Here is a 14198-nt window from a genome sequence, read left to right as displayed (position 1 = left end):
GAATACTAAAAATAATAGTACAATTTAACTAAAACTAACTTTATAAAACAAACAAAATATGAGATCTCCTTTGCAAAACAGAGATTGCCCAGCATTGCGAATTCTCGCTCCGACCATTGTACCCACGCGAGATCTCACACGGAATATGATTGGCTAAGTAGATTTGTACTCGGCACGCTATTGGTTGATGGAGCATGTTGTTGTTTTCCTCATGTTGATTGGTTCATGGGGAGAACCAGCTGATCTCCTTGTAGGTTGTGCTCAGCAAACAATGTCCTGGTCCCCATCGCTGCTGTTCGCGTAAGCGTGAATACTGTCCACTTTGTGCTATTTAGTTTGTGAAAGTGTCTTTGAGTTTACTGTATAAGAGTGTGGGAAGTGTAATACAGTCGATGGTGGGTTGATAACAGTTTGCGGGAGGTCTGTAAAGGGTTGAGTGAGGTTTGTTGAGGGTTAGAATTTTTGTAAATACAATCATAATCATCACATCTACATTGCGGAAATTCACTTTTCGCGTGAGGTCTTGGAATGTAACTCAGGTGAAAAGTGAGGGCACACTGAATACGCACCACATCCCTGGTTTGATTCAGGAAAGATAGATAAATCTTAATAGTCCGCCCCGATTTACCTGATGGTGAATAAGATAAGAAACTTAATTGATCCCCATAGGGGAAATTCCTGTCACAGTGGCATATCAAAAAAAAGAGCAAAGTAAATATGGAAGGATTAGGCATCAATGTAGTAAAAGTAAAAAAGATCTAATACATCCTATAGGTTTTGTAAGAGTAAATAGAACTGCCTCTTAATATAGAGAGGCTAATTTGTCCACCTCTTGCCACAGTTCACTGATCAATAAAGTTTTAAGAAAAAAAAAGATGGCGGCCCGATGATTAGCTTCTGGCGGTAGCTAAGTTCAGCTAGCTTAGCGGATTGCAGGAACGACTCGCACTTTACTAAAGTTGTCTGTGGGGGAAATGTCCAAAATCCAAATTACAAGTGAATTTGGGAGGATTCAACAAACGGCGGCCGCGGAAGAAGTTTTAAAACATTTCGAGGAGGCAACAGCAGAGTCCGAGGAAGGGCTCTCTCGGACCGGGGAGGAGACCCCGCGAAGGAGCGGTCGACAGGACGACGTCGTCGAACCACAAAGTTCCATCACGACGAGGTTTGTACGCCACTGTCCCTCTCTCTTGCTCGGTGTCAAGAACTTCTTCCCCTCGGTGTCTGGGCGTGTTTAAACCCGATTTATCACGACCGTGTCCCAAAGATACCGCCGCCATGTTGTTCAGTAACCTGTTCCTAAAATTAGCATAAATAAACCCGCCTCTTTGTGAGCGCTTCGGGGGATTTAATGACTAGAATAACAATAAAAAAAACTGATTAAGATACCACAGAAGTAAACGGGTAGTGTTTGAAAGTAATCTGTCTCGTCCACTGAGGTTTGCTGGTCTAATGCTAATAAATGGCTAATCTTTGCTAGCGGATGCATCAATTGGGCTAATCTGGGTTTGCTGGTTGCTAGCACATGCTAACACAATGTAAACACATGGTGGTATTAGACCAGAAGGTGTAAACAGACTCATAGTGGTATTTTTGTACATTTTAAAGAGGCTGTCACATTTTAAATTAGACAAAGACAAGTATATCACACCTGTAACTTTTCTCCACCCGATCCAACCTTATATACATTTCTTAACCTCATCTCAATACTTTCCGCTGCTCTGGACTTTTGATCTTTACGATCCCTCCACCACCTCTGTCTCCACTTTCAGATGTAACATCACCTGGAGTCCCTCTCATTCACAACCATATATTCCGGTTTCTGGGGGCAAACCTCAATCCTTCTCCTTCTAAGTGAATACCTCTAACTTTCTAGATTTCCCTCCACTTCCCCCCTGCTCTTGCTGCAGATCACAAAATCATCTGCAAACATCATAGTTCATGGTATAACCTCATCGGCCAGACTGTCCTTCAGTCTGCAAACGAGAATGGCTTAAGAGCTGATTCCATGAGGCACTCTTTACTCCAAGCATACATGTCTTGCACCACTGTAATGTCTCTGCCACTCCAGAGTTCCTCATACAGCACCACAGCTCTTCTCTCGGCACCTTCATACATGTTTTTCTTGGCCCTCCATCATGAGCACATGTGAATATGGAGTGAAGCAGGTGCTGCTGGTGGAGCTGTGATTGGAGAACAGTCAGAGTTCACACCTGAACGTTCTTCGCCGACCAGTGGAGTAGATCTCTGAAAAATGGCTTCATCCCCCAGATGTGAGACGATGAAGAACGCCTGATTTGATGTTTATTATTTCCTCATATTGGAGCCGCTGTGGGTTCCACCACCAGAAACTCAACCGCTGTCAGGTTCTAGATGAACTATTTTAGCCCTTCTCTCTTTGTCCTCTATGATGCTACATTCTGCGAACAGGAGAGCGCTTGATCGACGCCGTCCACGCTGTGATGTCACCACGCGGATGCTCTGTATCTGTGATGTCATCATGAGAGGTCCCCGGCGGCGGAGTAACATATTCTGTCTGGGTTCTGCCGCCCTGCTTTTCTAAAATATCGTCGGAGAGTCGACGTCATGTGATCACAGAGCCCTAAAGGTGCTGCCTGTCAGAGCGTACGCAGCGGCAATGTCAGTGAAAAGCGGCAAAAAGATGGCAGCGGCGACTGTGTGCTCGCCTGTGACGTCTGTGGAGCGGAATCCCGACGCTCGGGGGAGCCGGCTTGGAAATTTTAAATGGGATCCTTAGCCGGAGCCGGCGCTTGGTTCTCAACCATGGGATCCAAAAAGCAGATAGACAAGGTCCACTACGACGCCATCTTCACCAAGATCATCTGCCGGGAGAACAAGAATCTCCGGCTGAACACCACGTTCCAGATCAACCCGAGGAAGTTCAACAAAAGCAAGCTGGTTCTGCTGAAGAAGCCCCTCTGCAGGCCCATCGAGATTGTCCCGGAGTGTCCCGACTTCATCGAGATGTTCCAGAGGGACCAGCTGCCGCCCAACAAGAAGTACAAGCAGCCGGTGACGGAAGCCCACGAGATCGGCTGGCACGCCGCCGCCTCGGAGCCTCGCGGCAGGGACGAGACCCTGGAGGAGTGGATGGCGATCTTCAGCGGGAACGACGCCGACTGCCAGAGAGAGGATTGTCCCTTGTCAAGCAGCTACTACAACGGACCGTCCTGCTGTGAGAACGAGCCGACCGACGACGACCGGGTCGCAGCGCCACAAGACGCGGGCGAAGAGGGCGACGCCGAGGAGTGAGCGTCCCGCACCCGCCGCCGAGGCGCCAGGTGAGGACTACTGTCCCTTTCCCCTCATTGCAATTGTAAACAATGAATATTTAACATACACGCACATATTTGCACACGTGGCCTTTTGCGACTAATATTCCAGACGGCGCGCCGCCGCCGCACATAGTCACACGATAGCCTCCCGCTGTGATGATCGCAGCCTCCAACCCCAGATTAGTGTACGAAGACAGCTGTGATAAACAAACCCAAGGACGGGGGAAGCTAGGAACGCAACAAAGGGAGAGGACATCTGGTTTCACTGAGCGTGAATGTTCGGGGTGTGCGGTGAACGACAGCCGCCGGGCTAAAGGGGAAGCAAAGCTGTGAATGGGAAATAGAAGTACCCCCTGTGAGCGTGTGTGTGTGTGTGTGTGTGTGTGTGTGTCTGGGATGTGGTACAGCTGTTACCACAGGGGGGCCAAGACGCCCCCGTCCCGGCCCAATCATAGGGGAAACTGTGGTGTCGCTCACCCGAATCCACGCTTCTGTGATGTCACTGTGAACGGGTTCTGCTGCTGGTTAATAAACCTGTGTGTTCGACGCGCCCGCTCCCGCCCGTATGTCGACCGACACACATGGCAGAGCATCACAGCCCCCGAGCCACACAGGCCCGCGGCCAGCCGGCGACGGCTGTGAGCCGCGGCCTGTGTTCAGGACAGGCGGACGGCGTGCTGCCCGGCGGCGGTGAACATTATAAATGGGATCCGTCCCGTCGGGTCGCAGGTTTTCAGCTCAACACGCACCGGGTTCTCGCCAGCTCTGCTTTCAAACATGGGATCGAACAAGGAAATCGACCCGGTCCACTACGACGCCATCCTGACGGACGTGATCCGCCGCGAGAACAACAACATCAAGCTGAACACCAAGTTCCAGATCAACCCAGGGAAGTTCAACAAGAAGATGTGCGTGATCTCGGAGAAGCCGCTGTGCAACCGGCCCACCGAGAAGGTCCCGGAGTGTCCGGCCTTCATCGAGATGTTCTGCCGCGACCAGCTGCCGCCCAACAAGAAGTACAAGCACCCGCTGACGGAGGCTCACGAGATCGGCTGGCACGTGGCGCCGCTGGACCCCAGCCACCGGGAGGAGACGCTCCAGGAGTGGCTGGCTATCTTCACCAAATCCGACGCCGACTGCACGAGGCCGGACTGCCCGCTGTCGAGCGCCTACCGCCGGAGGCAAGACCCGGCGCCGGCGGCGGCGGCGAGCGACCGCAAGAGGCTGGACCGGCCCGTGTCGCCCAGCACCTTCAACAAAGTGACCCACCGGGAAAACCTGGCCCTGATCAAGTCCAAGCAGGAGGAGGCCCTGGCCATGAAGCGTCACAATCACATGGAGGCCAAAAAGATCAAGCAGGACGTGGAGGACGCCCTGCGCGAGGAGCGGGAGAAAGCGCACGGACGCCGGCGCCACAACCAGGCGGTGGCCGAGTATCACCTGGAGCAAATCCGCAGGAAGAAGCAGGCGGAGGAGGAGGTCAGGCAGTGGGAGAGGGAGGAGATTGACCCGCTGCGACACTGGATCAGACGCGGGCAGGCGTTGGATCCGCGGGACCTGGAGCGCAGGCAGGCCGAGGTGAAGAAGTGCAACAGGAAGATGAGGCTGGACGACATCGCCCGGCACGCCAAAGTGCAGAAGGAGGCGGAGCTCCTGGACCGCTCGCTGACCAAGAGCGCCAGGAGCGTCCACGCCATGCTGGAGGAGCGCAAGCTAGGGAACCAGCAGATGAAGGAGAAGGTCAACCAGCGGATACAGCGCACCAACGCCGTGATGGGCAAGCTGGCGGACGTCGGGAAGACGCCGGCGCCGCCCTCGGCCCGCCGGAAGGAGGCGGCCTCCAGGGGCCCGACGGGGTTCTGCGTGCTCTATGCCACGGAGGGGCCGCACCACCGCAGCTACCAGGGAGACATCCTGCTACACTTGAACCGCGTGAGGCTCCCGTCGCTGATCAAGAACGAGACCAGCTAGCTGGTTGGCGCCGGCATCGCGAGGTCGCCGCTCGGATCCCGCCTCCGTTCCACCTCCGCGGGCCGCCCGTTTCCTCCCGGGTTACCGTCCCGCTCTGGCCCCGAGGTTTCGCAGCCACGAGGAGCTCCGCCCGTACCGGAGCCAGATGCGAGTTCTCGTGGCGTCGCCCCGGGCGATGGAGGTCCATCTTCACTTCCTGCTTCAGCCGCACGCCCTCTTGCAGACTGTGCTCCCCCCCCCCTCCTCTGCCACACACACCCCTACATCACGGGCGTCGGTTGGTCCAAATAAAACTAATGCACTTGACGATCCAGCTTCTTTTTGATCATAGATTAGATAGCACACTCTTTTCTAAAACGACAGTCTGGGGTTAATCTCAAAATCTTTGTATTTAAGACCTTAAAACACTTTATAGTTTTATTTGTATTTCTTATTCTCCCCCCCTTTTTTTTTTACTGTTTATACAATTTCCTACTGTTATTTATTATATTTTACTTGAAACTGGCACAACAATTTCCTTCGGGATAAATAAAGTTATTCTTATTATAGGTGGGGGAAAAGCACTTGCTGATTTGAAAAAAAGATAAAACTATTCAACATTTTATATATTTAAAACATATTTTTTAGATTAGAATCAATAAAAAAAAGATTATCCTGAATATGATTTTTCATTTATTTACATAGATATATTTTATAAGCCATCCCCTTCAGGTTAACCTGCCTGCAGTGCCCACCTCCCACCAGCAGGGGGCGACAGAGCTCCAGCCTTGAGCAGACGAAGAAGAAGCCGCCCCCCTGCTCCTCCTCCTCCTTTGCGGCCGCTGCTGCGTTGGCACTCGGGCTGAAGATGCTCCCCGGCCTGCTGACCGCCCTGCTGGCCCTCTGCGGCCTCGCCGGCGCCAAACAGCGGGACTTCTACACCTTCAAGGTGGTGAACAGCCGCGGGAAGCTGGTGTCCCTGGACAAGTACCGGGGAGCGGTGAGTTGTCCCCCCGCTGCACGGGGGAACTTTGGGGTAACCTCCCGTGGGTGTAGAGCAGCTGCTGCATGGAGATGTGTGTGTGTGTGTGTTTTTTTTACACCGCTAAACCGATGCATGATTTTTTTGTTTGTTTTCGTTGAGGTGCAGCTCAACGTGTTTCGACGTGGCACCTCTGAAGCTCCAGCCTGCATCTTGGTTTCTTCTTTTTTTATTATTAATTTTTTTTTAAGCAGTCTCAACGAAAATACGTGGGATTAATTCCCTTTATAATTGGATTCTATTTGAGAATTTTTGTTTGTTTTGAATTTTTTTTTCCACCGGAAACATCAAATTCCACAACGTCATTTGAGATGCGATGGTGACGTCATCACCCATTTACAAAATAAAACTTTTTTTTTGACATTCTAAATTCTGTAAACCCGCTATGTAATCGCAATTAACAAGATCAAATATTTATCGTTAAGTTAGTGGAAAACAATAATGCCTGTAATTGGGGGGTGTGAACCCCAAGACCCTCAATCTGCTGAGTCAGAGTCTGTCAGGTTACAAGTTATTTGATGAGTTTCATTAAAGAGTTTTTCTGTTATTACTCCCTCTTAAATGATTCCCATCTGATTAAAAAAAAAATAATCTAAAATTAAAAAAAAAGTATATTTCCCCCCCTTTCTGACGCATGCAGTTCCCCTCCAAGCCACTAGATGGCAGCACCGACACACTGACTTTCCTCTGCTCTCCCCTCCTTCCAGAGTCCCTCCCTCCCCTTGACGCATGAAGCCTCCACCGAAACCTTCTAACCTGCACTAACACGCCGTTTCTATGGCGACGCCGCCCTCACCTGGCCACTAACACCCACCTGAGGAGGCCCACGCGCTCTTTTCACTTCCTCCAGCTCGCCGGTCACCCCCTCTCTTTGGCCAGGTATCAGAGCGATCGGTGAATCCGTGATCGTGCGACATCTAAAAAAATAAAAATAAACAAAAAAATCACATGAATAAATAGAATAAAAAATTAAAAATTAGGAGGAAATTGCCAAAATGTTGAAGTGGCAGGAAGTTGGTCAATAAATTACCTGGAAAAAAGAGTCAATTTTTTGGAAATAGTCATGAATAAAATAGTAAAAAATTGCAATACCTTTTTTATTTTTAGATTGTTTTTATATATTTTTTTACATTGATGCATATCTTTTCTAACCCTTTTTTGAAATTTCCCTGAATTAAGTAATCCTGATTCTGAAATGGATGAAGGAACCTGTAAAACGGCCAAAAAGCTACCTGAGAATACATTTTAGAAAATCCAAGTTGTCGTGATAGGAAGTGTCCGGAAAATCAGCGACAGCCTCTGGCTCGACGGTCACCCCCTCTCCTCAGCCAGGTATCAAATCGATCGGTGAATCCATGATGGTGCTACGTCAAAAAAAATATAAACAAAGAAATTACATGAATAAATAGAATAAAAAAATTAAAATCAGGATGAAATTGCTAGAATGTTGAAATGGCAGGCAGTTGGTCATTAAATTAAAAAAACAAAGGTGAAAAAAGCGTTAAAATTACCTTGAAACAGTTGCAAATAATATAGTAAAAAAGACAATATATTTTTAAATATGAATCCATTATAAATTATTATTATTATTATTATTATAAATCCAAGCTGCCAGTGTCAGCAAGCAACCGGAAAATCAGGGACATCCGAGCCGGCGGTCTCCATGACAACCAGCAGGCGAGGACGTGAGGACCCCGGTGGTCTGCCCCCTCCAGGTGTCCCTGGTGGTGAACGTGGCGAGCGAGTGCGGCTACACGGAGGAGCACTACAAGGAGCTGCAGCAGCTGCAGCGCGACTTCGGCCCGTTCCACTTCAACGTGCTGGCGTTCCCCTGCAACCAGTTCGGCCAGCAGGAGCCAGGCAGCGACAAGGAAATCGACGGCTTCGTGCGCCGGGTCTACGGCGCCTCCTTTCCCATCTTCAGCAAGATCGCCGTGGTGGGGACCGGGGCCAACAATGCCTACAAGTATCTCGCCGGTGAGTTCCAACCGGTCTGGGAGAAGGTCAGGAATCCTCTCAGGAGGAGTCCCCATGTTCTCCCCGGTCTGGGTTATCTCTGTCTTGACTTTACTGAGATTGCCGCCACGCTCCCGTCCCCATGTAGAAACGTCCGGAAAGGAGCCGGACTGGAACTTCTGGAAGTACCTCATCGACGTCAACGGCAAGGTGGTGGACGCCTGGGGCCCCAAGGTGTCGGTGAAGGATCTGCGGCCCCGAGTGGCCGAGATGGTGCGGCAGATCATCCTGAAGAAGAAGGAGGAGCTTTGACCGGAGGATGGACCCATCGTGACTCCACGTTCCCGTCCTCCCCCATCCTCCGTTCTGTTTGACCTGTGTGATTAAATATTTTGAAATTTAGTTTTGATACCAAACGAGGTTCAGGTGGATCGTTTCGAGTTTTCAGATTTGTGTAATAAAACAACTCTTGATTACAAACCTGTGCTGAGTTAATTGGGATTTTCCAAGATAGGTTTTTAGAATAGCAGACTTTATTTGTGTTAGTGTTTTTCTATTTTTTTTTTCCTCAAATTCTTTTCACTCTTGTTAACTTAACTCAATGTGATAATAAGATTCTCTTTTTTCCTGGCTTTTTTGAATAGCAGCATTATTTCCAAGGGTTGATTTTATGTTTTAAATATTTATTTGACAAATATTTAAATATCAATAAATACATTTTAGGATTTTTTTAAAACTTTTCGTTTCGCTGGCAGCTCAGAACTACAAGGACTACAAGTCAGCTGACTAGAATCTACGTCGTGCGGTCATGTGACCAGAGCGAGCGGTAGAACGCGATTTAAAAAAAATGTTTAGACCAATGGGATTCATTTGAAACCGTCAATTATCCAATCAAAGCAAAGGAAAGTGAAGTCACGTGACGCGCATTTGGCGTTCGCAGGACAGGTGGGAGGTGATGGAGCCCGCGACCCACGGAAGTGGATTACACTGGAAATGGGAAGAAAATGAAGGAGAAGAAGGGACGAAGTGGAGTTTTTATTTTTAAAACGACATTAGAAAGAGGGGGGACTCTGAACCATGTGAAGCATTTGAGTTTGGAAACCGAAAGGAGAAGAAGAGGCTCCGAAAGGTAAATTATAACGGCGGTCACGTGACCGGACGTGGTTATAGTTGTGTATTATGGATGTCCGTCTTTTTTGTTGTTGTCGTTTTAAGTTTATCACATTATTTGACGCATTATGACTTCCTCTGGTGTGATATTCAGACTTAGTGACTCAAAGTGAAAACACACTTTGTACGGTGGGGGGGGTCGTTGAAGTCACATGACTTCTTAACCGCTAAGTTCCCATGCTCTGCTAGCTTGACCTTCATTGGGGTTGTCATGTTATTTTCGGGGTCACTAATGCCTTTTTTGGGGGGATCATCTGTCATTGGGAATCACGCCTGACATGTTGGGGGTTCACCTGCGGTCACCTGACCTTTATGAGGGTCACCTTTGCCTTTTTGGAGGGTCACCTGACCCTCTTGGGGGGTCGTTGGAGGTCACCTTTGATTTGCTGGAGTTCAACCAAACATTTCTGGGGTCACCTGACCTTCATCGGGGTCACCCGAACATTGTTGGGGTCACCCGAACATTGTTGGGGTCACCTGGCCTTTATCATTGTCATCTTTGTCTTTTTTGGTTGTCACCTAACTAGTCAGAGTTCTTGTGATTCAACTGATTTCAATTATCAGAGGTGACACGATGCTGTGCGGTGCGGAGAAGCTCCACATTTTTGTAAAAATGATCCAAAAAAACAAAAATGCATAATTTTTAAAAAGATTGTAGGACTCTTAGTGTGTGTTTCGAGTCCAGAAATTATCCAAAGAAAAATAAACTGGAAAACCCAACAAATCAAATTTAATTGTTAAGTAGAAAAGTAAAAATATCCCTCAACATGATATGGTAAATTACCTGAAAATGATGCATTAAAATAAGCAGAAATAAACCAAATACATGTAAAGAAAACAAAAATCCTCTGGAAGAAACTGGGAAAATGAGTTGATGAAAGAATTCAAATGAAAAAAAAAAAATTGTGTATGTGTAGGTGTGTATTCAGGTGTGTGTTTTTTGTAATCCAGATAATTTAGCCTTATCTGTTCTGTTGCCAGCTTGTGGCTCTTGTCCGATCGGTTTCGGTCCGGGTTCCGTCAGATCCTGGTTCTTTGGCGGGTTGGTGATGTTCTGTTTGGTCCGTTTGCAGTTTTTAAATCATCTGCTTCTGAGTTGCCACATTCCTGCTCTTTCTATATGAGCATATTAGAACTGAGAAAATGATTAAACCAGAAAAGGTGATTCAGCTTTTTATTTTTATTTACATTAAAATAACATTAGTTTTTTTTTCACACGGCTGCTCAGCCCCGTCTAATCAGATCCACTCGAACTTCACTTCAATATTTCGACAAACAGATGTCCGAACGACAATAAATAAGAAATAAATAACGAGACCGTGACGAAATCCCCCCTCCATGTGGTGGATGTTACAATCAGTGCAGGGTGTAGATGGCGGCTCCCAGCAGCAGGAGCGTCCCGCCCAGGAGGACTCGGCTCGGCCGGCCAGCCGTGCCGGACGAGGGTTTACAGGTGACCGGCGGCGGAGCCAAAGTGGTCGGGACCGTGACTGTCTTGGGGTCACACAGGCTGCCACTGCAGCAGCTGACGCCGCCGGCGATGCGGCCGAGGGACTGCATCATCGGGAGGCCGCCATGGGTGGAGGCCACCTCGCACAGGTTCTCAGAAATGCAGCCGTGGACGGAGGTGCCGCTTCTCACTGCGGACAGGAAACACCAGTTACTCGCGCGTCACTTCACTGATCCCCCCCCCCCCCCCCCACTCGACCCGCTCCGTGACTCACAGCTGGCCCGGAAGCAGGACGTCTCAGACCCCCTGCAGTTGACGGTGTCGGTGCAGTTGGCATCGCTTGGGTCGCAGGTGTGGCACTTCATGTTGTTTTCGTCACTGGGTACGTAGGCTGAGGGGAAAAGGAGGGCCGTCAATGCCACCGCCTTATTTGCATCTTAGACTTTGGCTACCTGTCTGTAGTTTTGTACCCTTTTAGGAAAAACTTCCGGAAAGTAGCGTGTGTTCCGTCTGCCAAAATCAGATTTAGGTTGACCGTGGATGCTGATATATGTCGGGAGGGAGGCACTTACACAAATCGTTTCCTTGGTTGCAGTTGTCCGTGGTACAGCATAAGGCGAGGGTGTTCATGCTGATACTGCCCAGATTTGCGGAGTACGTTTGGTGGCCCGCCATCGAGCACAGGGCCGCCGTCCCGCAACCTTTGTGGATGAACTCTGACGACGATCCAGAGGTTGTGACTGCCGAAGCAGAAGGACAATAAGTCTGTGAATTTTTTATTATTTTTTTTTGAACGGTAAATTTGAAGAAAAAAATAATAATAATGACGTGATCTGAAAGTTTGTTTGAAAAATGTAAGAAAATAAATTCAAGAAAAACCCAGGAAATAGAGCAAGAAATCCACTATATATATATATATGTATCCACTATAAATAGATATTAATTTACCTTTCTAAATAATTTATCAGTAGAATTTCTCACCCCCCCTTCGACAAATTAAAAAAGTAACTGCATGTAAAATATAAAATCTGACGATGGGAGGAAAAATAAATAGATTTCCCTGACATTTACCCCTCAAACAATTGTGGAATTGAAAAGAAAAACTAACAGGGAGCAGTAGCGGGGATGGGCTGAGGAGTGTGTGTGTGTGTGTGTGTGTGTTGGCGAGGGGCTCACCTCGGCCGGAGGCCAATATGCACATCGCCTCTGCAAAGCAGGTGGTGGACATGGAGCTGGAACAGTCGGCATTGGAGCAGGTCTGACACTGCAGGGCCGCGGCTGCAACACCACACAACAAACATACACAACTTCAATGCTACTGCAGCAGTAATTGTCATATCTGGACTATTGAGCGCACCTGAATATAAGCCGCACCGGCTAAAAAGAACTAAAATAAATAACATAATAAAATAAGATAAAATGTTGAAAAACAAACCAAAAAAAGACAATGAAATAAATAAATAGATAAAGAAAAAGTCCATCCATCTGTTTTCTATCCCCGCTTTGTGGTACTCCATCTGATTGCTATCTTGGTCTTCTTCCTGCCCACTCAAGCATTGAAATTCGCCTTCTACGCTGTCCGAATCGAACCGCTTCGGAATTTCTCGGTCGTTTCATTGGTCCGACGTGACGAGGCTGAATGCTTTGGAGACGTCAAGCTCGTTAGTCCGAAAAAAATCCGCAAATTAGCCGCATCGTTGTTCAAAAGGTGTGAAAAAAGTAGCAGCTTGTAGTCCGGAAATTATCGTACTACAACTGCAGCAGTACTTCAACAGCACTTTACCAGTATTTGATATTGATTGAATATTTGATATTGATGATCTTCCAGCATGAGATTTTACTTCACCAGGACATGTTTTGTTTTGTTTTTTTTTTTACTTCCACTTTGCAGTTTTTTTTTTTTTTTTTTAACTTTTATATATTTGTTTAATCTCTCCCTTCCTCCTCTACTTCTTTGGAAAACATGAAGTATACTGGAGTATTTTAATATGCCATGCTCTAGTAATACAGCACTACAGTATTTTTTGCTGATAATACTTCTGACATACACATATATATATGTATATGTGTGTATATATTTATATATATATATATGGATTTTTTTTTTCTTAATTTAATTCTATTTTTTTGGTGATGCAGTGGTTAGTACTTCGTCCTCACCATTCCAACAAGGAGACCTTTCTGTGTGGAGTTTGCACCTTCTTCCCGTATCTGCGTGGGTTTTCCTTCGGTTTTTCATCCCACAGTCCATAAAAACGCAGCATTTTAATTGGGAAAAAATGCCCCGAATGAGTAAGTGAGTGTCTTTCTGTAATCGTGACCCTGTGATTGACTGGCAACCGGTCCACGGCGAGTACTGAGTATTTTTCATCTCCATATTCACAGAAATCCGAGTGTTTCCGGACGGAGAGTGTTAAAAGGACTAATGACGGAAAAAAAAAAAAGATGTAAAGACACAGGATTGAATCGCAAGTCAATTCATTTTCAAAAGTCCGATTTTTTTTTTTTTTTTTTTTTTTTCCCAGTTAATATAAACTAAGTTATAACTCATTTTTTTTTAAATGCAATTTTGAATTCTTGCAGCCATGAAATCCTATGATTTTAACGCGTGATAATATCAGCCTTTCCAAACCCCGGCGGCCCATCAAAGATCTGTCGATTGGATGCTGTGAGCGGAGGGAGAGTTACCTGAGCGGAGCAGCGCTACGGTGAGCGCCAGAGGCAGCAGCATTTTCATTCTAGCAGGCCTCTCGGTCCTGGAGGAGGATATGGCAGAAGCGAAGCCTCCTTCGGTTTATATCACATCGCGCCGTTCTATTCAAGAATGCGCACGGACCCGAGGGACCGGTTTGAGGGCGGATGCTCCGAGCTTCTTTTGAAAGAGATTCCTCACACGCCCGTCCCTCGGAGCTACGCATCCCTCGAAGATGCTTTCAGATGAAATTTTTAATTAAAACAACCTCCAACCAGCTCCGCCGCATTCGTTCCTGCGGGCAAACCCTGGCCGTCCAGGGGCGTGAAGCGAGATGAAGCTTAGGACGTCTAGTGGGAGGCAGACGCATCTTTTCGAGCTGCTACTCTTTGATGTAAAAGCCGGAGGGCCACATTCTGTCTCGTAGAGGGACGCGGTCACAAGACCATCAGCGGGCGCCATGGCAATGACACTTAAGCCGGACTGAAAAATGTGCACGGCGACGAGGAGCTTAAGGAACGTGTGTTTTGATGAACCCTCAAGAATAAGAACAACTTTATTTATTCCGAAGGACATTGTTGTGCCAGAGTTTCAAGTAGAATGTAACAATAATAAATAATAGTAGGAAAAAAATGGGGGGAG

At 47.5% G+C, this 14198-nt stretch overlaps 3 protein-coding genes across 3 annotated transcripts; 2 read left to right on the top strand and 1 right to left on the bottom strand.

Moving 5' to 3' along the window:
• Positions 1–2784: 2784 nt before the first annotated feature.
• Positions 2785–3273, top strand: LOC147237114 (cilia- and flagella-associated protein 144-like). Its single transcript, XM_086165624.1, has one exon. The coding sequence runs from the start codon at positions 2785–2787 to the stop codon at positions 3271–3273; it is 489 nt and encodes a 162-aa protein (XP_086021750.1).
• A 2792-nt stretch (positions 3274–6065) lies between these two features.
• On the top strand, positions 6066–8724 carry gpx7 (glutathione peroxidase 7). The gene is made up of 3 exons (XM_086143519.1): positions 6066–6246; positions 8004–8265; positions 8393–8724. The coding sequence occupies exons 1-3, from the start codon at positions 6115–6117 to the stop codon at positions 8554–8556; spliced, it is 558 nt and encodes a 185-aa protein (XP_085999645.1). The 5' UTR covers positions 6066–6114; the 3' UTR covers positions 8557–8724.
• Positions 8725–10623: 1899 nt separating this feature from the next.
• On the bottom strand, positions 10624–13641 carry LOC147237112 (uncharacterized). Its single transcript, XM_086144285.1, has 5 exons — positions 13553–13641; positions 12041–12142; positions 11437–11604; positions 11139–11255; positions 10624–11054 (listed from the first exon to the last, which is right to left on the bottom strand). The coding sequence occupies exons 1-5, from the start codon at positions 13599–13601 to the stop codon at positions 10771–10773; spliced, it is 720 nt and encodes a 239-aa protein (XP_086000411.1). The 5' UTR covers positions 13602–13641; the 3' UTR covers positions 10624–10770.
• Between the last annotated feature and the right edge of the window lie 557 nt (positions 13642–14198).

The sequence above is a fragment of the Fistularia commersonii genome, chromosome 1 (assembly GCF_037954325.1).
Source record: "Fistularia commersonii isolate RoL2024-O1a breed Wild chromosome 1, RoL_Fcom_v1.0, whole genome shotgun sequence".
In the NCBI taxonomy this organism is placed as follows: Eukaryota; Metazoa; Chordata; class Actinopteri; order Syngnathiformes; family Fistulariidae; genus Fistularia; species Fistularia commersonii.
Note: the sequence above shows the minus strand (reverse complement) of the source record. Positions and strands in the feature narration are given on the sequence as shown.